Raw genomic sequence first — 27769 nt, 5'->3', positions numbered from 1 at the left:
ACCTGTGACAGAACCTGCTTCTCAAGGATTGGCCTCTCCAGCCATCAGTAAAGATGTGCCATATGAAGACACCCCATCTGAAATGGATTTGTTTCCTGCGTGTCCATCGTCTTTCATAGATGGAAGGTTATTGTGGGAAAAAATTGATTCCTGATGTGTGCAGTGTGATCACAATGTTACAAAGCAAAATATGTTATGTTTTTAATATATGTTTTAATATTTAGCATAAAGTGGAGGTGCAATATGATCCCCCACTGGTGGCTAATTGCGTGACTTAAATGATTGGTAGATAATGTGCAGTGTGAGCCTGAGTTTCCACTTTGCACTACAGTTGACACCTTGAAGCTGAGAAGTTAACTCCTGCATATTCTTGAGTATTGGGCAAAGCATATATCAGTTCAACTATTTTCTGAAGAGTGATAAACTTCTGAGAACTGGGCTCAAGATTTCATGACTAGTTCAAAATGGCTATGTCTTATCAACTGCTTTACAGCATCTACTGTGTATGAGGTGGGAGGGGCTGGAATTCTTTAATGCAATTGGTTTGAAATGTATATTGGCAGCCTTCCAAAACTAAAAGCTACATAGAAATACAACACACGATCTATTGACAGAAGTTCTGCCAAACTGATTTTGCCCTGATCAAAATCATATGATTCTGACTGTGGTGGGCTATTCCCTTCACCTTTCAATTCTGTTCTACACTGTATCCCTCCTCCTTCTCCTTTTCTCCTCTGTGGAAATGCTTATGGCTCTATTATAGCTATCCCACCAAAACTAGCATGTATAAAGGCTTCTCCACCCCTCTGCTGTCTAACTACCATGTCAGCATTAAGATTGGATAAGAGAGAACTTCTTTCACTCACTGTTGACAAGACTAAATACATTCTGTTTGACTCGTGTGACTGACCCAATCCTCTCCCTGATGGTTGGCTCAAGCTGAGCCAGAAGGTGTGCGAAATCAGTATGTTGTTTGACCCTGAGCTACTCCTTCAAACCCTACATCATTTCCAACTCTGCAACATCAACAGGCTCTGCCCTCGTCTTATGTGCACTAACATTGTAAAGTTCATTCATACTATACTGATCGGAAAGCTCAATGTTCTTGCTGGAAGTCCCACCCTTCACAATGGAGACTTGTTTAAAACCTTTTAGCTAGTCTCTTACCCCACAAACAAAAAAAACTTCATGACACTTCATTATGTAGTCTGTTTTGGGATGCAAATCTTGTCATTTTTGTCCATGTGCCAGGAATGGAAGTCCTAGATGCAAAACCCCTTGCTTATAGATTTATTAGAGGAAATTGTGCTCCAAAGACAACACATACTGTGATGCTAAGGTTGCAGCTTTCTGTGGAGGACCTCATGTTACAGTCACTAAGCTCTTTAGTAGGTTGGTCCTTGAATTCCTAACACTTAATTCCAGCCCTGACATTCATCCCTTGGCTGCACCAGTCCTGTGATCTGTGAACTCACCCCAGTTTGCATTATCTTCTATTCGTTTAGCATTTCAGAGACTTGCTGTCTCTGCGGTACCAGTGCGTGAGATCCATGGCCTTCATGATGGACTTAAAACATAGCCTAGGCTGCCTGGCTGATTACCTTTTGTAGAAAGGTAAAAGCAACTTTGTATATAATTGTAAAACAGGTTTATCTACCAGAAAGTGAAGACCGCACAAAGAACAGACAACTGCCTTTGCGACAAAAACAAAGTAGCTGGAAAAACTCAGCAGGTCTGACAGCATCTGCGGAGAAGAACGCAGTTAATGTTTCAAGTCCGTATGACTCTTCAGGCCTTTGCGACTCCTGTTTTTACAAACCATGGAGGGGCCTTGAAGGTCTAGGCTGGATTAAGCACGTTCCAGAAGCATTCTGCTGCAGTTTCCTGAAGAAGCTATTTGCTGCAAAACTGAGTCTTTAAAGGACAATGGGATCCTTAATACAACTTTTGTCATCAGTGCTCCTAAACAGTCTACAAAAGGGCTTGCAGTGCCTAGTTGCTGAAATGAGGTTCTCATTTGTTGAGACATTCTGTAAGATGTGGTAAGGTGTGCAACCCAGCACTGATGAACAAACCATTTGACACTTGCAACATTTAAGTGGATTGCTAACTATAAGCTTTAAAGGATAATGCAATTATCATAACTGGTAGCATTTTTTTTTGATTACCACAAACAGGATTGCATTTTCTGAAATCAGACTTTTAATTCTATTCATTCCTGCAATGTTAGTGGAAGTTAATTTAAACAATTACATATTGTTCTTTAGGTAATGCACAGCAACTCGGCAATTAATAGCATTTAGTAGCCTCTATGGAATAAGACAAATGGCTGTGTACCCAATTCAGGATGTGTCCATTCTATTAATATTTTAGCTTTTACAAGTCTGAGAGTTCAGGACAAGCTACATTTAAAATGTGCACTTTTAAGGTGCACTTCAAAAGATTTTTTTTTTCAAAATTTCAAGAGGCTACTGAGGACTTGTATAATCTGTTCTCCTTTTCTTTTCCCTCACCCTTCTGAGAATTATGTAAATGACCTAATTGGAGCATCTGCCCTCATTTTTGTCTGCCCAGAAAACCATCTCTAGATAAATATAAATGAAGAAACCTATTTGGCTCATCCTAATTCATGAATCTTATTTCCTATGAGAGCAACGAGCTTAATTAAATATCTCCCAACGTTTCTGCTTCCACACCATTCCTAAATTTACCATACTCTAATTTCATAAGATCATAAGGAATAGGAGCAGGAGTACGCCGTTTGGTCCATCGCATCTGCTCTGCCATTTGTTATGGCTGCCCTCATTGTGGCCTTAACTCCATTTTCCTGCTGGCCCCCATAACCCTTGGCTCCCTTGTCGATTAAAAATTCATCTAACTCAGCCTTTGAATATATTCAATAACCCAGCCTCCTCTGCTCTCTGTGGAAGAGAGTTCCAGAGACTAATGGCCCTCTGAGAGAAGAAATTCCCTCTCATCTCCAAGTTAAATGGGAGACCACTTATTTTTAAACTGTGTTCCCTAGTAGTGGATTCTTCCATGAGAGGAAACGTCTTCTAAGTGTCTACTCTTCCAAGCCCTCTCAGAATCATATGGCCAGAATTGTCCAGCCCCATTGGCATCAGGCATCATGGCAGGCAGGGAGGGGACAATATGGTGAGAAGGCCAAAAATCAATTTCATACCGTCATAAAACCAGTTTGCAATTGTCCTCTCCACCCGTCAATGGCGGGCCGTGTTTCCCTTTGCCGCAGGTCAGGAAAATAACCTCATTACTTTAGCATCTCATTATAAGTCCTCTTTAGCAGAATCATCCCCCCCACGCTGGACGATCTGGGCACATAGGTGTGATTGCACGCTGACATGTTTAACAACTGTACATAAGTGATATGCACCTGGTGAACTGCACTTCGCTCAGGACTTCAAGGTCTGTTTGCCTACCTTACTTCAGGCAGCACTCTCAGTCATCAGCGCCAGGCTTCCAGACAGTACAACATCACTTTTAACTAGCCTCACAGGCAGGTGTCTACCTACCAGACTAGCTGTACCGCGGGGGTGGCTTTTCAGTGGCTGCAGGGCTAGGGTTTGCTTGGGGAAGGGGGTGAAGTGGCCCCAGGCAAGGGAAGAGGCTGCAATGCAAGGGTTGTACTTGCGAGGGTGGGGGTGTGTGGTTGTGGTGGGGGTGGTATCCCAGATGGAAAAGCAGTTTATCAGGAAAGACGGTTGATGGACCTTTAAGAATCCTTAGGTCCTGGAAAAGCCCCGGAGGATTGGAGAACGGCCAATTCAAAAAGGGAGGGAGACAAAAAACAGGTAACTATAGGCTAGTTAGCTTAACACCTGTCATTGGGAAAATGTTGGAGTCTATTATAAAGGATGTAATAGCAAAGCATTTAGAAATACATAATCTAATCATGCAGAGTCAGCATGGCTTCATGAAGGGGAAATCATGCCTGACAAATTTATTAGAACTTGAGATAACAAGCAGGATGGATAAAGGGGAACCAGTAGATATTTGGATTTCTAAAAAGCGTTCGATAAGGTACTGCAGATTTGGCTACTTAATAAGATAAGAGTCCATGGTGTAGTGGGTAGTATATTAGCATGGTTAGAGGATTGACTAACTAATAGAAAACAGAGAGTTGGGATATGGGGGGCATTTTCAGGATGGCAACCTGTAACACAGGGATCAGTGCTGGGGCCTCAATTATTTACAAGATATATTAATGACTTAGATGAGGGAAATGAATGTACTATCGCGAAGTTTGCAGATGACACAAAAAGTAGGTGGGAAGGGAAGTGGTGAGGATGAGGCAAAGAGTCTACAGAGGGATATAGACAGGTTAAGCAAGTAGGCAAAATCTTGGCAGATGGAATATAATGTGGGAAAATGTGAGGTTATGCACTTTGGCAGGAAGGATAGGGGAGCTGAATATTATTTAAATGGAGAAAGACTGCAGAAGGCTGCAGCATAGAGGGATTTGGGAGTCCTTGTGCATGAATCCCAAAAAGCTAACATATAAGTTCAACAGGTAATAGGGAAGGCAAGTGGTAGGTTGCCCTTTATTTCAAAGGGAATAGAGTATAAAAATAGAGAAGTCTTGCTAAAACTTTACAAGGCACTAGTCAGACACACCTAGAATACTGTGAACAATTTTGGTCCCCTTATCTAAGGAAAGATATACTGACATTGGAGGCGATCCAGAGAAGGTTCACTTGGTTGTTCCTGGGTATGGAGGGATTTTCTTATGAGGAGAGGTTGAGTAGGTTACTCATTGGAGTTAGAACAATGTTAGGAGACCTTATTGAAACATATAAGGTTCTTAGGGGGTTTGACAGGGTAGATGCTGAGAGGTTGTTTTCCCTTGTAAGAGGGTCTAGGACCAAAGGGCATAATCTCAGAGTAAGGAGGCACCTATTTAAAACAGAGATGAGGAGGAATTTCTTCTCTCAGAGGGTAGTCAATCTGTAGAATTCTTTACCGCAGAGGGCTGTTAATGCTGGGTCATTAAGTATAGTCAAGGCTAAGATAGACAAATTTTTAATCAGTAAGGGAATCAAGAGTTATGGGGGAAAGGCAGGAAAGTGGAGTTGAGGATTATCAGATCAGCCATGATCTCGTTGAATGGCTGAACAGACTTGATGGGCCGAATGGCCTACTTCTGCTCCTACATCTTATGGTCTTATGGTGTGTGTGGGGGCACATGTTGATCTGTGCAAGTGGAGGTGAGAGATTTGAGAGTTGAGGAGGCAGTTTCCAGAGGAGATGAGGACCAATAAGGGTGTGAGGGTGTGTGTGAGAGAGTGACTGGTGGTGTTCCTTGAGCTGGCAGTGAGTGAGATGCCAGTGAATGTGTGATGGCCTTTTGAGTGTGTAAGTTTAGAGTGATGAGGTAGTTGCATTAACCTGGTGGCACAGATGAGATCATTCATCCTCTTTCTGCACTAGATGGCCAACCCCTTGTGTGCAGCATTGGCACTGACCACCTCTGCCACTGCCTCCCTAGCTGAAATGGTGAGACTGATGGGCCTCCTGTGGCCAGAGCGGGGGCAGAGGACTTCGCTGCGGGCCTCCAGGGTGTCTAGAAGGATGCGTCGCTGAATCGGTGGAGGGAGGGCTGCACCCTTCTTGGCTGTTGGGGCCATGCCTTCACTGGAGAAGTCCTGGGCTGCAAACATTGAGAAATTTGTGTGAGGCAGCAGTTTAAATATGGCACACTGCGTGAGGCAGCAGCAAGGTAACAAACAGCATGGCGAGCAAATTGAAGGCCGCCCGCCAGCGAGATGAAGTTTTTCCTGTGGCTGCATAATTATTGAGGTGGGAACGGGGTGGTATGTCGTGAAAATTCGTCATTGCAGCTAGTGGGTAAAACTACTTTTTTCCCTCCAACTACCGCACTTTGTACAAATCTGGGACGATTCTGCCCATATATGTTTTAATAAGGTCACCTCTCATTCTCCTAAACTACAAATAGTATTGGCCCAATTCGCTCAACCTTTCTTTATAAGACAGCCCCCTCATCCAAGAAATACGCATGGTGAACTTTTTCTGAACTGCTTCCAATGCAAGTTTGAACCTATATTCCCTTGCCTTTCGTGGGTTACCTTAAAGTAGTATTTTAAGGTAAACCATAACATTGTTGCTTTATAATGGCACAGTTATCATTCACGGACAGTGTAGCAATGGAAATTTGGTGCATAAAATTTTAATAATCTTGGTTTAGAAGGTCAACAAAAATTTGCATGGATATAATAAATTGTTACATATTCTTTAACTGTGGTTTGCTATGTAGTATAGTTAAACCTGTTTTACTTTAAAGGTAGTGTGCAGCAAAGCCTTTCCTGTTAACGTTGAAGGTTATATTAAGACTTATCGCAGATATTGTTTGAACAGTTCCCTAGTCTAAGGTTACCTGGATCAATGTTTGCTGTATCTCATTATTAATCTCTTCTTCCCTTTAGCCATCTGAGTCTTCACAATAGTTCTGAGAAAACTCTAATCTGAAGCAATGTCTCTTCAGCTACTCCGACTTTCTCTTGCGATTATTTGTGTACTTCTGGTGACATTCACATTCCCAGGTAGGCAAACGGATTTCAAATAGATGTTCCCAGGGAGTTTCAATTTTTTTTACACTTAGTAGGATATCTTGCTTTTCACTTAGCACAAAGGATTTTTTCAAGAGTATGAAATGTATGTTATATTTATAGACCCCCACAAGGAAAAATCTATCCAAACAGCAGTACAATACAGAGTATTTTCAACTCATTTTGAAGGCCATAACATTGTTCGAACAATTTAGTGTTAAGTTTACTGGTATATTTTATATCAAATAGAATTAATGAATGTGTTTGTGTTAACTCAATGCCCATGGGGCCCAAATCCTGAAATTCACCATATTTTCTTTACATGTTACATTTGCAACACTTGACTTGAGTGTTCACTCTCTCTTGCCTTAGGTTGGAAGGTACCATAAGCAAGACCACACCCTCTTTGAAGCACACATTCAAAAAATAACTTCATTCATCTTGAATGTAAGAAGTTACTTAGCACAATCTGTGCAGACTTGAGTAAATTCACAGCTGGCAGTATCAAATCTAAGTACAAACCTTTGCTGTCTGTAAATACTTAGAAAATGTGAAAGACTGAAGATTTACATTTTTCTTAAGGTATTGTTATTTTAATTGGTTTCAATGCAATTGTTTTGTGACTATTTGAATACGACTAGAATGGCAAATCCTTATCATCCCTCCTACATGGAAACCCAAAATAAAACCTCCCAAAACTGGTGGCTCACTTACTGTCTTAAATCACCCAAAGTGAAATCATTTTACAATAAAATGTTTCAGTTTTTCCCATAAATATTGGCCAGAGAAAATCTTTATGAATGGAATTCCAATGCAGCTATACACAAGCCCTAGGGATTACTGGTGATATTAGCAGATATTAATGCTTAATATGTCTATATAATGTTCCTCTGTTATTTTAACATTGGTGTTAACCCGTTCACATAATTGTCAAGGACTATCCAATGAATGGATGGAGTGTTCAATCATAATTTCTGTAGTGGCACCTTCCCCATGATGTTCATTATGTTAAAACAAGGTGGTATCACTTAAGAATTATGTGTTCATGGGGAAAGATATATTATCAAGATGGCTTGTACAAATCTTTTTTTGTCACATTTTGCTGAGTTTACATACACGGTTTTTGATTGCAAACGGATAACATTAAGATTTCTTGTCTATACAGAATTATGGGAGGAGAAAGTGTATGTATTTGGTCCCTGAGATTCAATTGGGTTAGGGAACCTGTTTGGTATTGATGTCCTTCTTGTCAATGGATGAGTTACTGATGCTGCCTTGAATCCCCTCTGGGGTTAGTCCTACATTCTCCTGGGAAGTATACAAAACTTTGATTCTTCTATTTCATTAGAGCCCAAAGCAATTATCGCCACAATTAAGCATCACAGAATCACAGAATTTTAATGGCACGGAAGGAGGCCATTCGGCCCATCGTGTCTGCACCAACTCTTCAAATGAGCATTATGGCCTAGTGCCATTGCCCTGTCTTTTCCCCATACTCCTGCAGTAGTTTCTAAACTGCCTAGCACTTTATAGGAAAGGATTTTGAGACCTCCATGTACTTCTTTCTATTTTATTTGCGAAAAGAGAGATTTTATGCTTTTTTTTTGCTGTTTTCTCTATTCCTGCATATTCACTTTTGGCCTATGTAGTAAAGATCTTTCTGATTATGGGTTCAATATTCTACAAGTGTGGATGTTGATAATAAGCCTGAGTTAAAGAAACTTGCATATGCCAACCTTTCTCCATTTTAAGCTATCATCAGCATTTTGAGGCCTGAGTCTGCAAGTTAATGCTTGCTGATAAAGCAAGCGGTGCCTCACCAAACACCGCACCACCCTGTCTGGCTCAGCACTGCTCCTTCTGTTACTAAAAGTTTCATCGCCCTTTGCATAGCTTGGGTAGGAGTTCCAAAAGGAACAGAAAGATTGATCTACAGTATACATGCAGTGACTAGAATCAACTCAACCAGGCCACAAGTAGGAGCAGTGTTAAGAGAAGAGAGAAAGGGAAAGGGCAAGGAGTCGACTTTAAGGTGGGGTGGACATTTGCCAGCATAAACTTGAGTGAAGGAAGAGCCTTTTATTTGTTCGGGGGTAGAAGATCACCTTTGTTAACTGAGAGAAGGTGGAAGAAAGCCTTCATTAACTGGTTTGGAGAGTAGGAGAGACCAAATAAACAAGTGAACATCTTTCAGGCCCTCAGGATGTTCCAAAGCACTTCATTAGCTAATTACTTCTGTAATGTAGGAAAATAACAGTAATTCACAAGTGAGATAAATAATCAATTAACCTGCTTGGTTGAGGGATGAATGTTGCCCAGAGAAAACCCTTTGAATTGTGTCATGGCAGGAATTGGCTCATTGCTTGCTGAAGCTTCAACCTGAATCATTTACTCACAGTTTCCTTTTTTCAGTGGTGATTCATCATTGCTTTCCACTCTCAGGGGCAAGAGGGGTGAGGATTCTTTCAACTGAGCCAAACTGAACCCAGCCAGCATTGACTGAAGGGATGAGAGAAGAATGCTAGTGTAGGGAAACCATAGCAAATTGAACTGAGGAATGATGGGAATAAATAGAGTCATAGCATAAATTGGGCAATTAGGAGAAGGAGAAGGCATCTCAGAAATAGTTGGATGATAAAGTGTCGCTGAACAGGGTGGGGGCATGAGGTTGGAAGTGAGAGTCTGACTATTGATGTCATTTTTTGGGCAAGTGATCATCTGTTTTCACCTTTTTTCTTAAGATGTTACAATTCAATTTTCAAGAAAAGATACTTTTTGAAAAGAAAAAAAAAGATACATTGTATGTCTCCAGAAACTCCCCTCTGCTTTCAGTTTCTTATGTGTTTTCTCCTCCAATCCAAGTGGGAGAATGCTTAAATTAAAATCCTGCGTTACTTTTTCTTCTGATATTCTTGACAATCGAGGCTGTTCTTGAGCTGTAGCTGTTTCATGTCTGTCAGCTTTTTCTGGGTTGACATACTTTAAAAGGATTTGCCCAATTTGTGGGAGTCTCAGAGATAGAACCATCTGTAATGCTAATGTTTGCCTTTTATTGGTGTACCACTATGCTAAGTAAATGGAGAGTCACACACAGTTTAACAAGCTAATGCATACTAATAAGTTTGAAACAACTGTATATAGTACTTTGATTAGAACTAGTATTATTATTTTCAGCTATCAAAGCTGGAAACTTTTCTTTCCTGTTGGAGACGCTTAGGACAATAGCATTAGTGAATTAGAAATGTGTTTGTGTGTATACATATATGTGCTGTAAGTGATCTTAGTTCAGCAATGAATCACCTGTCCCATTGATCCTCATAAACCTAATTCCATTATTTTATCTATTCAAAAGCATCTTAAACTTAATTTCTTTTTCAGATGGGTCAAGTGGAAACAAATTGCGCAAGATGATTGAGAAAAGAAGTGGTAAGGAACATCATCTTGAAGCCTTTTTTGTGCATGATTTATGTAGGAGGTCAAAGAGCAAATTATTTCTTAGATGGGACCGTTGAAATCCTTGTGGAGGAACTGAGACATTGAATGTTCTGTGAGCTTGTGAGGAATGGCCATTAGGCAAGGTTTTATTTCAGAAGTTAACCACATCATCATTTTCTGGGCTTGTGCTTAGGCTTGGAATACATCTGTGGTTGATAAGTCACCAACTGGTGGGTAGGAAACAGGCTGCATGATTTATAGATTTGCAGCTGCTTCAAGAGATAGACATTGTGATATGCAGATTTGGAAGGTATTTTTTATTCGTTCAAGGGATGTGGGCGTCATTGGGTAGGCTGGCATTTATTGCCCATCCCTAATTGCTCTTGTTCAGAGGGCATTAAGAGTCAACCACATTGCTGTGGGTTTGGAGTCACATGTAGGCCAGACCAGGTAAGGATGGCAGGTTTCATTCCCTTAGACATTAATTAGAGGACATTAGTGAGCCAGATAGGTTTACAATTGGCAATGTTTTGTGGTCATCATTAGACTTTTAATTCCAGATTTTTATTGAATACAAATTCCACCATCTGCCGGGTTGGAATTTGATTCAAACCTGGGTCCCCAAAGCATTACCCTGGTTCTCTGGAATACTAGACTAGTGAACATACCACTATGCTACCACTTCTCCATAAAGTAGGCAATCTTCTTTAAAAAAAACACAATATCTTAGAACAGAGCAACTTCCCAGTATATTTTTGCCAGAGATGACATGGCACTCGAGGACTTAAGTAAGAAGAGGGAAATACCTTATAATCAGAAGGGCATATTGAAGACAATATAATCCTTCTCCATGGATTATTTATCTTACTGATCTCACATATGTCAATGATTAGATTCTTGTCCTGATTTTCAATGTAAATATATAAATATGAATTGAGTCCACACTTTCTGGAGTCCATAACAATACATAGTTGGATGTTTGTACGTTCTATTGAGTACTCCATTGTAGCTTTTGTACAATCCAAAAAGGTACAGAAAACCTCAAAACATGTCATTTTCGATTTATCTAACCTGTTTACTGATCTCCTAATCACTACTATCTCAGTATCCAAAATTTTATTGCCTGTACAGCCAAAGGGACATGCTGTTTGCAACTGACAAAGTACTCAACTAGCCTATGCTTGCAAATCTCAAAACATAAGGTGGAATCATCCCAAATTTGCACTAAGTGCGGTAGCGGGCGTGTAAAACGACGTTTTACCTGCCAGCCGTGATGACAGGTTTTCACGCTGTATAGTCCCAAACCCGTCACATTACTTATGCATTCCCGGGAAACCCACCGTTTCCATGGTGGGGTGGATCTCGTTCGCCCGCCATGCCATCACCTCGCCAGGCCCCATATTTAAAGTCCAACCGCGCGCACACATCTCAGTGCCTCCTGCCTAGAACTACTGAAGGGAAGACGTCCATGAAAGGCAAAAAGACTGCAGCCCCCAGATTTAGTGGCACATCACTGGAATGCATTTGGATGTCATGGAGGCCCACTGTGATGTCCTCTATTCCCGCTCTAGCCGCAGGATGGGCAGCAGCATCACCAATCCAGCATGGTAGGCAGTGGCAACGGCGGTCAGTGCCAATGCTGTACAGAAGAGGTTGGCCATCCAATGCAGATAGAGGATGAATGATCTTATCCATGCAGCCAGGATATGACAACCACCTCATCACCATAAACTCACACACTCAAGCCCATCACACATTCACTGGCAGCTTACACACTACCAGCTCAAGGAATGTCACCACCCATTATCACACACCCTCACATATCCTTGTGGCCTTATCTCCTCTGAAGACTGCCTCCTCAGCACTCACCATCTTGAGGCCACTAGCACAGATCAACATGTACCCCCACACATACCCTGAGATACCTTCCCCTTCCCCTGTACAGCTCTCATCCTGCTGCCTCTTTCCTTGCCTAACGTAAGCAAGCCTTTGAAAAGCCACCCACATATGGCTGATCTGGTAAGTAGAGACCTACCCGTGAACCCCCCTAAAAGTGATGTAGTGTTGTCTGTGAAGTCCGCTGCTGATGACTGCGAGTGCTGACCGAAGCAAGGTAGGCAAATAAACCTTGAAGTCCCAAGCGAAGTGCAGCCCACCAGGTGCACGTCAGTTATGTGCTGTTGTGAAACACTTTGGCGTGTTCTCCCTCTAACATGGGAGGACAATCCAGCAGCTGGGGGGAAGTGTCCGACATGCTGGCCTTATAATGATATGCTGATGTATTACAATGAGGTTGCCGACGTCTGATGGTGGGAATTGCAGCCCACCATCGGAAGGCTGAGTGGACAATCGCAAACTGGTTTCACGCTGTCATGAAACCAATTGCGCCATATTGTCTGCTCACACCACCAAACAGGCCTGACACCAGCAGGCACAGAAAAACCCAGCCATAGTGTTCGACATTAGGTGTGATTCTGCGATTGGACAACACTTACTATGCTAAGATTATGCTAAGAACTACACTAACAACTAATTTAAGATTATCAGCCGGGCTTACAATGTGGATCATATATTCACACACAGGGCACTGTCCTTTGCAAACTAAAAGAACATGTTCACGCATTGCACTTTTTTCAACTAAACAAAAACTTGGGGGAACAGCCATTCCCTGGTTCATTTCCCATGGCAATGCCTTGACCAGAGTTGACTTGGCTGGTGTGAATTTAAACAGAAGCTTAACTATTCCCTGGTGCATTCTCCATGGCAACTACCAGTTAGAGTCCATTTGCCAATCAGTCAGCACCCTCTTCTTATGCAATATAAATTGTTGTTCCCTTTGAGATTTGGTATTCCTGTGTCTGTCCTAATGAGTGAGACAAAAGGCTTCGACAGCATGTCTCCTTTTTTCAGCAATATTCAAGTTCTGTACTACCAAGTGACTAATTACAATATAATAAAAATGGTCACATAGTTATTATAGATAACTGAGCTTGTCATTTTCTTCATTACAATATAAATATTAGTGTAGCATAAATGTTTAAAAATCTTCTTATTCTGCTACTACCATGTGTTCATAATGCTAATATTAGAAAGATGTCATCAGAAAAGGCCATTTGATGGTGTTGGTTGTAATTGCTGGTAACTGTCAGTCAACAATCTGGTCCCAAACTCTAGCCTAAAGAAATCAGTATCCCTAGTTACACAGACATAGTTAGCTGATATTGCAGAAGACTAACAACATAACTAATATCATGCATTCAATTCTACTGGGAGACTTTTTTCTTTCCTGTTGCCGATGAAGTCTCAGATTTATAAAGGGCTGCTGTACAAAGCCCTCAATAGGCTGGATTTTGTGGTCAGTGGCAAACGAACTTGCCCATAGACCTTTTAAGAGTTTTTGTACTGCAAGTTCATCTTGGCCAACTGTCAAAAATACAACAACTTCTGCAAATCATCTGAAGGAATAAGACTCTAGAATTTGGAAAGTTCATTTTCAGAGTTGGAGAGATTGTTTGGCAATAATTCAGACTTAGCACATTATTAAAAATGTACTTACACTGAAATGGACAATCCTTAACTTTTCTTGTTTAGTGTGCATTTATCAGATAAGTACAGCAACTTCACACCATTCAATGGGTATAATTGTCCGTGCGCTCTGGTGTCTGGGGTGCTTGGTGGTGTGAGCGGACAATATGGTGAAAAGGCCAAAAATCGGTTTCACAACATCGTGAAGCCAGTTTGCGATTGTCCGCTCAGCCCATTAATGGTGGGCCATATTTCCCAACATTGGACGTTGAGAACCTCATTGTAATACATCTGTGTATCATTCTAAGGCCAACACGCCAGAATCACCCCTCCCCCCGCCCCCGGTGGATTGTTCATCCACATCGACGTGATTGCACGCCGGTACAGAACACAACTTGACAACTGTGACGTGCAGAAATCGGGCTTACAGTCAGGGCCTTGCTCACATTGTGGACACCCGAGGAGCAGAAGATGCTGCAGCCTGACAGCAATGGCACATTGGAGGAACGTCCGTGGCATGCTGGGTGGATTCTCATGGACATGGCTCTGCTGTGAAGCAGCTCACATAATTTAGAAAGTCACTGTTGAGGGTCTGCTCACACGGAAGATGGTCGAGGGGGCGGAGAGGAAGGTCCAGCTGTGTTTGGGAGAGGAAAATGTACCTGGGGGGGGGAGCGAGGGGTGTGATGTGGGAGAGGAAGATCTAGGATTGACTAGGAGAGGAAGAGGTGTCAGGATGGAGTGAGGTTGGGAGGGGGAAATGAAGGTGTCAGGATGGGGTCAGGTTCGGAGCGGGGAATGAAGGTGTCAGTGTGGGTAAGGTTGGGAGAAGGAATGAAGGTGTCAGGGTGGGTGAGGTTGGGAGGGGGGGAATGAAGGCGTCAGAATGCGGGGAGATTGGGAAGGACGGAATTAAGGTGTCAGGATCAGGGGAGGTTGGGAGGGGGGAAGCCGTGGACAGGGTGAGGATGCGAGCTCAAGAGCATATGAGCCTGATGGAGATGTGAGGGTGTGTGTGAGAGTTAGCAGTGTTGTCCCTTGTGGTGTGAGATCCCTATGGATGTGTGATGGGTTGTGAGTGTGTGAATTGAAAGTAATGAGAAGAGTGAGTTACCCTTGCGGAACGGATGAGACCATTCAACCTGTAGTGGCACGGGGGGGCTGTCCTCTTTTGCAGGGCTTTGGCACTGACCACCGCTGCCAACGCCTCCCAAGCCGGATTAGTGATGCAGCTGCCCATCCTGCAGCCAGAGAGGGGGTACAGGACATGACAGTGGGCCTCCACTGCATCCAAAAGGCGCATGAGGGAAGCGTCACTAAACCTGGGGGCTGCAGGCTTCTTGCTTCTCGAGACCATGTCTTCTTTGGAGCAGTCCTGGGCTGGAAGTGCTGAGAGGTGTGCAAGCAGCTGCACTTTAAACCTAGTGCCTGGCATGTTGAAGTGGCAAGGTGATGGTGTCGTGGGCGAATGAGAGCACGTACTCCATGAAAACGGCCTATTTCCCAGGAATGGATAATTAACGTGGTGGGTTTGGGATGATACGGTGTGAAAAGCCACCATTGCAGCTGGCGGGTAAAACATAGTTTTACCCACCCGCTGCCGCACTTAGTGCATTTTGGGATGATTCCTTCCAATGTATTTCAATGTCCATCCATCAGCGAGTTACTGGTACAAGTTTTAAGTAGAACACCATTTTTGCACTGTTGCATAAATTAAAAAGTAACTTGCAATGAAAAGGAACATAGGAATATAGGAATAATGAGCAGGTACAGGTTATTCACCCCCTTGGACCTGCCCCTCATTCAATTACATCTTGGCTGATCTTCACCTACATCAACACCATTTTCCTGCACTATCCCTATATCCCTTGATGTCTTTAATATCTAGAAACCTTTTGATCTCTATCTTGAACATACTCAATGACTGAGCCTATACAGCCCTATGGGGTAGAGAATTCCAAAGATTCACCACCCTCTGAGTGAATAAATTCCTCCTCATCTCAGTCTTACATGGCTGACCCCTTATTCTGAGACTGTATTCCCTGGTTCTAGTCCTCCCCCCCACACCCCACCAGCCCCCACCCCCCCAGAGCCAGGGGAAAAATCTTTCCTGCATCTACTCTGTCTAGTTCCTTTAGAATTTTGTATGTCTCAATGAGATCATCTCTCAATCTTCTAAACTCTAGAGAACACAGGCCTAGTTTCCACAATCCCTCCTCATAGGACAATCCTGCCATCACAGGGATCAGTCTGGTGAACCTTCATTGCACTCCCTCTATGGCAAGTATATCCTTTCTTCAGTAAGGAGACCAAAACTGTACACCATACTCCAGGCGCAGTCTCACCAAAGCTCTACAGAATTGCAAAAAAAACCTTTACTTTTGTACTCAAATCCTCTTGCAATAAAGGCCAACGTACCATTTCTCATCCTAATTGCTTGCTACACCTGCATGTTAGCTTTCAATGACTCATGAACAAAAATACCCCAGGTCCCTCTGGACATCAACATTTGCCAATCTCTCTCCATTTCAGAGAATGATCTGCATTTCTGTTTCTCCCATCAAGTGGATAACTTCATATTTTTCCACATGCCATGCTCTTGGCCACTCACTCGGCCTGTTAAAAATCCCCTTGAAGCCTCTTTGCATCCTCGTGACAACTCACACTCACATTCCCATCTAGTTCCGTGTCATCAGCAAACTTGGAAATATTATATTTGATCCCCACATCCAAAGATTGTGAATAGGGCCCAAAAACTGATCCTTTGATACCCCACTAATCACAGCCTCCTAAACTGATAATGATCCATTTATCTCTACTTTTTGTTTTCTATCTGTTAACCAATTCTCGATCCATGTCAGTATATCACCCCCGATCCCATGTGCTCTAATTTTGTTTACTAACCTCTTGTAGGGGGTCTTATCAAAAGCCTTCTGAAAATCCAAATGCACCACATTTGCTGGTTCCCCCTTATTCTGCTAGCTACATCCTCAAAAAAAAACCTCCAACAGATTTGTAAAATATGGGGCAGAATTTTGCCCTTGGATGGCGGGTGGGCCCCACTGGCTTGGTGGCGGGCGGGCAGCTGACCCCTGCCACTGAAACGGGGCCCGCTGCCATTTTAAGTGGGCGGGCCATTAAGGTCCACCCAGCGGTATCCCCGACGGGAAGCGCTATGCGTTTCCTGTGCATGGCGGGGGGAAGGAACCCCAGCTGTCAAAGTGCGCTCTTTCGCACATGCGCCCGAAAGAATGCACTGCTCCCTGAGACAAAGTCCTGTCTCAGGGAGAATAGAGACATTGGTAAAAACTCTAAAAATAGAAACAATAAAAAATTATTAACATGTCCCTCTCATGTAACAATGTCACACGAGATGGGACATGTTAAAAAAGTACACATAAACTTTATTATTTTTGTTCAAAATGGACATGAAACTTCATCCCGCCAGTGGATGAAGTTTCATGAATAATCAGAAGCCCGCTGGGGCTCCTGGCCTGCCCACCAGCCTTAAGGTTGACCGGGCAGGTCTTTAATTACTTTAACTAGTCTGTCAATGGCCTCAATTGGCCATTGACAGGTCAGCGGGCAGACAGCTGATTTTGCTGTCCACCTGCCTTCCTAAAAATTTAAATGGCCCGGGATGACATTGGGGATTCCTCCCGAGGTCATCCTGCGTCATTTTCCCCTCGGCAACTGGGCCCCGCCCCCAAATCGCCAAGGGGAAAATCCTGGCCATGATTTCCTTTCCATAAATCCATGTTGACTGTCTAATCAAATCATTATTTTCCAAGTGTCTAGTTATCATCTATGACAGTAGAAGGGAAAATGCTAGAATCTGATGTCTGACTAACAGGTCTGTAGTTCCCTGTTTTCTCTCTTCCTCCTTTCTTAAATAGTGGGGTTACATTTGCTACCTTCCAATCTGCAGGAACCATTCCAGAATCTATAGAATTTTGGAAGATAACCACCAACGCATCCACTATCTCTACTGCCACCCCTTTCAACACTGGGATGTAGATCATTAGGTCCAGGGGATTTCCCAACTTTCAGTCCCATTAATTTCTTCAGTGCTCATTTGTTTACTAATATTGATTTCTTTCAGTTATTTATTCTCATTAGTCCCTTGGTTCCCTAGTATTTCTGGAAGCTTTTTCTACATGTTCCCCCGTGAAAAAAGACACTATGTATTTGTTTAGTTTCTCTGCCTTTGCTTTATTCCCCAGTATAAATTCTCCTGTCTCTGTCTGTAATGGGCCCACATCTGTCTTTATGAACCCTTCTCTCTTTACATAGTGACAGAAGCTTTTATAGCCTGTTTTTATGTTATTTGGTAGTTTACTTTCATATTCTATTTCCCCTCTATCAGCTTCTTGGTCCTCCTGTACTGAATTCTATAATGCTTCCAATCCTCAGGCTTACTACTTTTTTTGGCACCTTTATAAGGGTATTCCTTTGATCTAATACAATCTTTAACATCTCTTGTTAGCCACAGTTGGATCACTTTCCTGATGGATTTTTGTGCTCAGTGGAATGCATATTTGTTGTAAACCAAGTACTAATTATTTAAATGCTAGGCATTGCCTATCTACCATCATACCGTTTAATGTAATTTTGCAATCTACCACAGCCATTGCCCCTCATACCTTGGTAGTTTCTTTGTTTAGAATTAAGACCCAAGTTTTGGATGGAACTACATCACTTTCAAACCTAATGTAAAATTCCACCATATTATGATCACTCTTCCTTAAAGGCTCCTTTATAATGAGATTAATAATTAACCCTTTCTCATTCCACAATACTAGATGTAAAATAACTAATTCTCTAGTTGGTTCTCAATATGCTGTCCTAGAAAACCATCCCATATACATTCCAGAAATTTGACCTCCACAACATTAGTGCTAATTAGGCTTATGCAGTATATATGTAGATTGAAGTCTCCATAATTGCAGTATTACCCTTGTTGCATGCACTTTCAATTTCCTGATTTATACCGTATCCTACATTACCGCTACTGTTTGGTGGCCTATAAACACTCCTAACCAATGCTTGCTGCCCCTTGCTGTTTCTTAACTCCACCCAAACTAATCCTCCACCTTGATCTTCTGATCCAAGATCCTCTCTCAGTAATGTACAATCTCATTGTTTTTTAGCAGTGCTACCCCACCTCCTTTTCCATTTTGCCTATCCTTCCTAAAAATCAAATACCCTTGATTATTCAGTTCCCAGCCTTGGTCACCCTGCAGCCATGTGTCCGTAATGGCAATTGGATTATACCTGTTTACTTCTATTTGTACTGTCAATTCATCTACCTTGTTGTGAACTCTGCATGCATTCAGATAGAATGTTAAGTACTTTGGATTCTAAACTGCCATGTAAATGCAAGTTCTTACTAATTTGGATGGCTCAAAAATTTTTGTTACTGTTTTTTACATTTTTTAGCTGAGGAGAAATTGGCTGTTTCAGTTCCTGAGTCCAAGGCGAAAGCGTTTTTGAATAGTTTGAAGCGTTCAAGACGGTATCTATGGGATAGGTCTCGTGATGATGTTCAGCAGTGGTATCAGCAGCTTATGAACATGGGATATTCTGAAGCTGTGAGTATGTTGCATCATTGTTTACCAAGCTTAAGTTGTGTTATTTTCTCAATCACCAACTTAACAAATGCATCATTTTACCTGTTTAAAATTTTCTCCTTTCACCACCCTCCTGCCCTGAAGATGTTAACTCATTGGGAGGTGGGTGGGTGGTAAACACAGTTGAGCTTATTGTTGTGACTCTGCTATTTGAGGTGGCGGATTGTATTCTTAATATTCCTGTCTACCAGGTATTTTCATGGAATACGAGCATTGCTGGCAAAGACCAGCATTTCTTGCCCATCCTTAATTGCCCTTGAGAAGGTGGCGGTGAGCTGCCCTCTTCAACCGCTGCAGCCCATGTGGTGTAGGTACACCCACAGTACTGTTAGGGAGGGAACTCCAGCTTCTTGACACAGTGACAGTGAGGAACTGTGATATATTTCAGGATGGTGTGTGACTTCGAGGCGAACTTCTAGGTGGTGGTGTTCCCATGCATTTGCTGCTCTTGTCCTTCTAGATGGTAGAGGTTGTGGGTTTGGAAATTGATGTCGAAGGAGCCTTGGTGAGTTTCTGTAGATGATACATGCTGCAGCTATTGTGATTTTAAAAAATATAAAGAGATACTTAAGTTGGAAATCCTCAAAGTAGAAACATAACCTGGTCCAGTTGGGATCCATCCTAGATTATTGAGGGAATAAGAGTGAAAATTGTGGAGGCTCTGGCTACATACTTCCAATGCTCTTTAAATATATGGGCAATGCCAGAGGAAGATTGCAAATGTTACACTTCTATTCAGAAAAGGGGAAAAGGATAAACTGACAATTACAGGTTAGACAGCCTAGTGTTGTTGGTGGGAAATTTTTAGAAACAACAATCTGACAGTTGAAAATTATCAGCTAATCAATGAAAGTCCACTCTGATTTGTTCAAGGAAAATTGTGCATACTAACTTGATTCAGTTCTTTGGTGAAGTAATTGGGCAGGATATTGTACCTTCCCCTCCAATGAGTTTGGTGGGGTCATTTAATCAGGTGAGAAGGTGGGTGCCCACCACCTTCCCATCTCCACCCCACTTAAGCCTATGGCAGGATGGCCCATGAATAGTCTTCATGCTCCGCCTCCAATTGAGGCCCTTAAGTGGGCAATAGTTCTTAATCATCCTGTTCCTTGGATCACCTATTCAATCTAATCTTCAATGTTAAAATTTGCTTTCTGCCTCAACCACTAACCCTGGGCCGGGGTGGAAGTGGGAAGGTGGGGGGTGCATCCTTCGTTCAAAGGAACTCAGCAAGAGTTAGCTGTTGCTGCCAGAATTCTATGCTTTTTAAGCTAAACTGTGCTAGTCCTTAAGAGAATGTTTGTTTTCTGAGTAAGACTAGTATGTGCTATCAGGGTGTTTGCCTCTTGGTGTTTTTAACTGAGCAATTATTATCACTTCTAAAGAACAAAGCACAATGATGTCACTCAGCACAGGGGTATAGTGTAGTAATAAAGATGTCCACCAAAAATTTAAATTTTGAAACTTTCCTAACAGCTCAACAAAGGAGACAACTAGTAAATACTAGGATCGAGGCTTTTGCTGCTGCCTGTGCCAGTGTGTGTGTGTGTGTGCACTTGTGTCTCTTTCTCTCTGTCTGTGTGTGTGTCTGTATCTGTGTGTGTGTGTCTCTGTTTGTCTGTGTGTCCATCTCTGTGCCTGTGTATGTATTTATGTCTGTCTGTGTGTGTCTGTGTGGTGGAGGGTGTAAAGCAATTTAGCAATAAATAATAACAATAGCTTACATTAGGCAAATCTACTATAAAAGAACCCCAGATAATTTTTGTGATTTATCAAGTCTGGGTCAAAATTGGAGTCACAGCCTTATAAAATATGGAGCTAAAATAGAATGATAGACAATTCTAGATCTTGGTTATACACGTTTGATAGCAGTGATAACAGCTGGGAGCAAGATGCCAAACCAGACTGAATAGACCTGCCAAGGTTTTTTGACTTGTACCAATCTAAGTTTCACTTCTCAACATAAGTGCTGATTCCTCTTCAAGTGTCATTATTATATAAACCTACCTAAACACTTTCTCTTGACAACTTCATTGACTCTGTTATGTGATTTTCAAGGAAAGGACATCATCATGGTAAGAACAGCCCCTGCTGTTTAAAAGTCCTTGAATATTCTTTTTTCCCCATTAATTATAATTTATCCACAAGGCATGGCTGCTTGCAGCCAGTCTCTCTACAAATGCTTCAGTGTCCTTTTATTGTCAGGGGATAATGGGAACATCTATTTTTAAAGTCGGCTTGAACTGCATAAAATTTTCTGCCCAAATGGAGGTTAATGGCTGCCAGGCATTCAGCGAGCTGCTTTTGAATTAATGCCCCATTATGAGTAGGATATAAATAACCTGCAACACGATGAAACCAAAACTTGTATTTATATAACATCTTTAATGTGGGAATGAATGCACTCCATTGTGCTTCACACAAGCATTTTGGACAAAAATGACACCAAGCCAGAGAAGGAGGTGATTAAAGAGGTAGATTTTTATGAGGATCTTAAAGAGGAGAGGCAGAGAGGAGAGAGAGGTGGAGAGGCAGAGAGGTTGAGGGTATCACAGAACTTCTAGATAGCTAAGACAAGGGGAAAAAGCAGTGGGAGAAAGACAAGATGGCAGAGTTGGAGGAATGCAGAAGCCTAGGAGGCTTTTTAAGCAAGAGAAGGAAACAGAGATGGGGAGGGCAAGGCCATGAAGGGACTTCAACACAAGGATGAGAATTTTAAGTCACAGGTGGTGGAGGACCGGGAGCTATAGGCCAGTGATAGGTGAGTGTGACCTGGGCAGCTTATGCCGCAACAGGTACCTCAGTCAACTTTTCTGAGATGTTTATTAAGGTAGCTGTGGGGTCCCTCATCCTCACACTTATGTCCTGGGCCTGCTGCAATGTTCCACTGAAGTCCAACACAAGCTTGAGAAATGACGCCACATTTCTGATTAGGCACGTTACAACCAGCTAGACTCAATATTGACTTCACAAACTTCAGACCATGAGTTCTGTCTTACATTTTAGTCCTTTGGTTTGCCAAGTGCCAGTCTACATCTTGTTCTTATGTTTTTGCTTTCAGACAGAGCTGTCCTTTATTCTGCCATTAACATGTGCTCTGGACCCATGTATTGTTTCTTTACTATAACCATTACCATTCCCTTTGTCTTTTGTTACATCACATCTTTGTTATTTAACCCCTCCCACCCTCTAACAAGTCCCTGACCTTTCCTTTTGTTCTACCTGATCTTCCCCCTTTTTTGAAAAGCATAAAACCCGCCACATCCCTATCTCTCTTCAGTTCTGAAGAAGTTGTGTTGGATTCAAAACGTTAACTCTGTTTCTCTCTCCACAGATGCTGCCAAACCTGCTGAGTTTTTCCAGCACTTTCTGTTTTTATTTCAGACTTCCTGCAACTGCAGCATTTTGCTTTTATCAAGGTAGCTGTGGGGTTACTCAAAGGAGATTCAAGCTTAGAACAGCAGCAGGAGAGTAGGGAGACAAAAGTGAAGGATTGAGGTAAACATTTGGAGGGGAAGGAGGCATGGGGCAAGGGAAAAGTACCCAGGGGGAAGGAATGAAAGATGGTATGACTGAGTGAGAAGAAGGGGATGAAACAGAACAGAAGAGGAGGGAAATATTGGGAGTGGAAGTGATTAATAAGTTCAAGTAAAAGAGCTGCAATTGCAAATAGAACAGGAAATTCAGGTTACGTAGTCATGGCAAAGAGTGTGATAGATGTGTCTTGATTGTAATTAGAGAATGGAAAGAACACAATATGAAAATCCAAAGTTGAACTAGAAGTGCTATGGTGGGAAAACAATGGACTTTTTTGACAGGGTGTAGTCAGCTTTGAGCATCAATGCAGGAGGTGACTGAGTCCAGCAGTTGAGCAGCAGAGTATCAGTCAGCAAGTTAGTAGTGGGCTGGAATCCAAGAAGTCATGGAGAGTCGACCATGACGCATGACTCCAGGTTGATGCTGGGGACCCATGTGGAGGTGAGCAATGGTCTTAGTCATCAGTAGTTCACAATAGCAGATCCAGCATATCGGCAGACAAGTGAGAGGCAGTGGGAATGAAACCCAAGGGCTGAAAGCAGCAAAACCAAGGAGGCCAAGAAATAAATCCACCAGATCAATGCAGATGAGTGGGTTTGTCCAAGGAAATAGCTGGAGGGAGGTGAGGATTACAGAAGAATGGGGCACTAGCAGGCATTTGAGGAGTTAGTCCAGTGAATGATGATTGAGGAGTTCCGTAGGATGAATGAAGCATGGCCATGGAAAGTGGCAAAGCAAAATTCATTTGGCAGCAATGGAATAGAATCCAGAGGAAGATTGGAACCAAAGGGCAGTGTGAGCTCAGCATAGTATAAAAACATTTTCACAGTGGAGTGGAGAACTGAGGCTGCAGGAGCAGGCCAGGTTCTAGAATAGAGACATAGAGAAGTTGTGGCCATAGAAAATGGCAGTGATGGTGGAGGTCATTGGAGGTCCAGTTATAATTTCAGATTACAGTGTTAAGATCCTTGCAGAAAGATATGAAAGAATGTGTATATTCTAAACAAACTCATGTTTGGAATGCTGCTTATTAGTTTATCATCCATTTCAAAATAAAAACATTTTCTGAAATACTTCACAGAAGATTGATTCTATTGAAGGTTTTGGCTTTATGTGCTCTTCAATCTTGAACTGAGCTGCTATATTCAAGTGTTAACTTTTTTTTCACTTTTTAATTTACAGCAAGGTGCAGTGCTTTCTCCATTTATTGTCAGTTTAAAAACAATTGTGTTTTGAAAATAAATTCTCAAGCATTAATTTTTTAAAATATTATCCTGCAGAAATTTGAAGAAGCTGTTGCGTACTGGATGAGTGTGCATCAGGGCACTATTCATGATGACCACTCCCGGTTTTACAATCGACACCATTATGATGAGAATTCTCCAACTGGCCCTTATTATTCCCAATCTATGCGCTACGGTGCTAACGTTAACTATGATGACTATTAAAGCAACAAGATGTAATCAATAAACATTATGTTGTTTAGCTTTTTCTCACCTGGTGAAATGATATGCATCTTTTTCTTGAACAAGAAATTTCCTACATTTTATAAATTGAATGTTGTTGCTATAATAAATAGCTTTGTGTGAGTTATTCAGAACATATCAAATTATAGAAATAAATGTTATTGAACATTGGAATTATTCTTTGAATGTGAATGTACCATTTCTGTAATTATTTGCTCTGCTTTATAAAATGGTATTCTGCATTTTCTGATCAAACTTTTTAAAAGTGTTATCCATTGCACATTTTATCAATACAAGTCATGGATAAAGTGTTGTTAGTTTTCCTATGATGCTGGTTAAGCTCAATAATCCTTTCCCTTTTTAAATCTTTTGCCCTTTGGATGAGAAAATAGTTCTTTACTCCCCCTACTCCTTTGACCACCTATTCAATCTAATCTTGAATGTAAAGTTTGCTTTCTTCCTCAACCACTAACCCTAGGTGGCATCTTCTGGTCCTGCCAGCAGCGGGAAGCTTGACAGACAGGCGAAACTAATTTGGTGGGAGGCAAAAAATCAGTTTCCTGACGGCAGACTGAACTTCAGTAATTACGTTCTCGGGATTTTAAAGATGAGTCAAAGGTGGATTGAGCTTCCCGATGAACAATGTCAGGAAGCTCTTTTGCATACATTAGGATGCCCATTAAAAGGCCACCTCACCAAAATTAAGCTCCCCCACCAAATTAAGTTCCCCACCAGCGAGAAATTAGAGCGCTCACATTCCCATCTGCACATAAGCGGCGTGCACCTGGCAAGGTAGATTTCTTCCATGATTAACAGTGAGTTGATGCTGCATTGTCCTCTTTGGGGAGTGTCCAAATGCCAGCCTATGCTTGAGACTGGGTGGTGGCAGTGCAAGTTGTGTGGAGGATGACCAAGGAAGGAAGGGTAAGCAGGGAAAGGTGGAGTAGAGGCTGGGCAAAGGTGGAAGGGATAGTGCAGGCTGCCTGAGTGCCCTTTAAATATAGCACCAGGACCTCAAACCATATGAGGTAACAGCGGGGATGGTGACTTCTTGCCTGCCCCACTGCAAGAATCAGCGAGATCCTCACAGATGCATATTTAATGAGCTGAACAGCCCAAGATCATGTGTGGTCAGCCGTTCAACCTGCACTGCATGCCAGCACCCATGCCCAAACCAGGGGCTGAATTTTACCTTTGTTGGGCGGGCTGGGCAGGAGCAGGCGAGGGTGGGCTTGGAGCTGATCACCACCCACAATCAGCTGCGTGCTGCCATTTTACATGGGCGGGCCACCTAAGGCCCACCCAGCCTAATACACGTTCCATAGTGCTCAGCACTACCTGGGCGGGCGGGGGGAGGAGGGAGAGTGGGGGCCTGCGTTCTTTCACGTGGAAGAGTGCAGAAATCTCTCTGAGGCACGGAGCTGCTTCGGGGAAATTGAATAGACAATAAAAAATTTTTAAAATCCAAGCAAAAAATTATTTAAACATGTCCCCTCAAGTGACAATGTCAGGAAGCTCTTTCTTGTGAGCTGGGACTTCACCAAACTTATTAATTTTATGAAACCTTCAGGAAACCTCATCCCGTCCGTGGATGAGGATTCCTGGAAAACATGAAGGCTGCTTAGGCTCTTTGCCTGCCCGCCAACCTTAAGGTTAGATGGGCAGTGGTGTTAATGACGTTAATTCATTTCTTAATGGCCTTAATTGGCCTTTGACAGTTCGGTAAGCGCACAGCTGCCTCCGGTGCGTGCCCGCTAAATGCAATATCGAAATGACGCGCGGCATTGTCGGGACGCACACCCGACATCATCTTGTGTCATTTTGCATGTCAGGCCTGCCCCCACACGCCCAAAGGCGGTATCTTGGCCCACCAGAATTCAATCCCACTTCCGTGCCTGCCACTGAATGTAGACTCCAGAGCATCTGGCCCATGGATGTGAATTCCAGTCTCACAAATGTGTGAAGAAATCTCTCCTACCCTTGGTTATGCTACATTTAATCTTGTATCCATGATAACTTGTTCTTGACCCCTCTACTACTAGAAACAGTCTGCTTCTATATGCAGAAGTTAAATACTCAGATGCAGAGACCTGTAACATTAACTCTGATTCTGTTCTATTTATTCATTCATGGAATGTGGATGTTGCTTCCTAGACCAGCATTTATTGCGCATCCCTAATTGCCCTTGAGAAGGTGGTGGTGAGCTGCCTTCTTGAACCAATGCAATCTACATGGTGTAGGTACATCCACAGTGCTGTTAGGAAGGGAGTTCCAGGATTTTGACCCAGTGATAGTGAAGGAACAGCAATATATTTCCACATAAGGATGGTGTCTTGGAGGGGAACTTACAGGTGGTGGTGTTCCCACGTGTCTGCTGCCCTTGTCCTTCTAGTTGGTAGTGGTCGTGGGTTCGGAAGCAGCTGTCTACAAAGCCTTGGTGATACAGAGGATACAAAAAACATTTGAGTAATAGCTATAAATCAGGAGGTGGAAGGGAGAGGGGAATTTGGTGAAATTACAATCACTAAAGAAGTAGTACTGAACAAACGGCTGCGGGCTGATAAGTCTCCAGGCCCAGGTGGTCTTCATCCTGGGGTCTTAAAAGAGGTGGCAAATGAGGGAGTAGACACATTGGTGTTAATTTTCCAAAATTAACTATATCCTGGGAAAGTTCCTTCAGACTGGAAAGTAGCAAATATTCTATTTCTGCCTCCCTCTATTCAAGAAGGGAGGGAGGCAGAAAACACAAAACTATAGGCCAGTTAGCTTGACGCCTGTCATGGGGAAGGTGTTAGAGCTGATCATTAAGGAAATTACAGCTGGGCACTTATAGAGACTCAAGGTAATCGGGAAGAGTCAGCATGGTTTCGTGAAAGGGAAATCATGTTTAACCAATTTATTGGTTTGAAGGAGCAACATGCGCAGTGGATAAGGGGGAGCCTGTAGACATGCTGTACTTGGATTTGGAGAAGGCATTTGATAAGGTGCCACATCAAAGGTTATTGCGGAAAATAACAGCGCATGGTATAGGGGGTAACATATTAGCATGGATCGAAGACTACTGGCTGGCAGAAAACATAGGCCACTATTTTTAGTTCGTCGGTGCGCGCCTGACCTGAGCAAGTGTAAAATGACAATATTTCAGATGTCAGGTGCGAATGGGAGTTGGCAGCACATCTGTCAACAGTTAAAAGGCCTATAAAGACCATTAAATTAATAATTGAACTAAATTGTTTGCTTACAAAACCATATGGCTGACAGGCAAGCGAAAAGGCCAAGTGGCTTTTGGATTTTTTAGGAAACCTCATAAGGTTAAGGTTTCCAACAGCTATTAAAAATTAAATAAAAACGTTAACATTTTATTAGTAACATGACCCTGCTCATGTGACAGTGTCACATGAGGGGACATGTTTTGTAACATTTTAAAGTTCTTTATTTTTAATGTTTAAAATTTTCATCTTCTGAAGCAGCTGTATGCATGTGCGCAGTTCCCCGAGGCCCTCCTCCACCCCCACACAGGCAATGCTAAGTGCTGCAGCATGAGTTTTGTGCTGGGAGGGCCTTAATTGGCCCACCAGTGTGATATCGCAGT

The 27769-nt window shown here is 42.4% G+C and overlaps 1 protein-coding gene across 2 annotated transcripts in view; it reads left to right on the top strand.

Annotated features, from left to right (window-relative positions):
- Nucleotides 1–24419, top strand: part of ecrg4a (ECRG4 augurin precursor a) — a 37178-nt gene extending 12759 nt beyond the window's left edge. For both annotated transcript variants that reach the window (XM_041199595.1, XM_041199596.1), the window contains 4 exons: nt 6462–6578; nt 9963–10010; nt 18984–19135; nt 23992–24419. In XM_041199595.1, the coding sequence (XP_041055529.1) occupies nt 6509–6578; nt 9963–10010; nt 18984–19135; nt 23992–24159 (438 nt within the window). In that variant the 5' untranslated portion in view covers nt 6462–6508 and the 3' untranslated portion in view covers nt 24160–24419. The remainder of the gene's footprint in view (nt 1–6461; nt 6579–9962; nt 10011–18983; nt 19136–23991) is intronic.
- The last annotated feature ends 3350 nt before the right edge of the window (nt 24420–27769 follow it).

This window comes from Carcharodon carcharias, chromosome 11 (assembly GCF_017639515.1).
Source record: "Carcharodon carcharias isolate sCarCar2 chromosome 11, sCarCar2.pri, whole genome shotgun sequence".
Lineage (NCBI taxonomy): Eukaryota > Metazoa > Chordata > Chondrichthyes > Lamniformes > Lamnidae > Carcharodon > Carcharodon carcharias.
The sequence above is the reverse complement of the archived record's forward strand: the minus strand, read 5'-3'. Positions and strand labels throughout refer to the sequence as shown.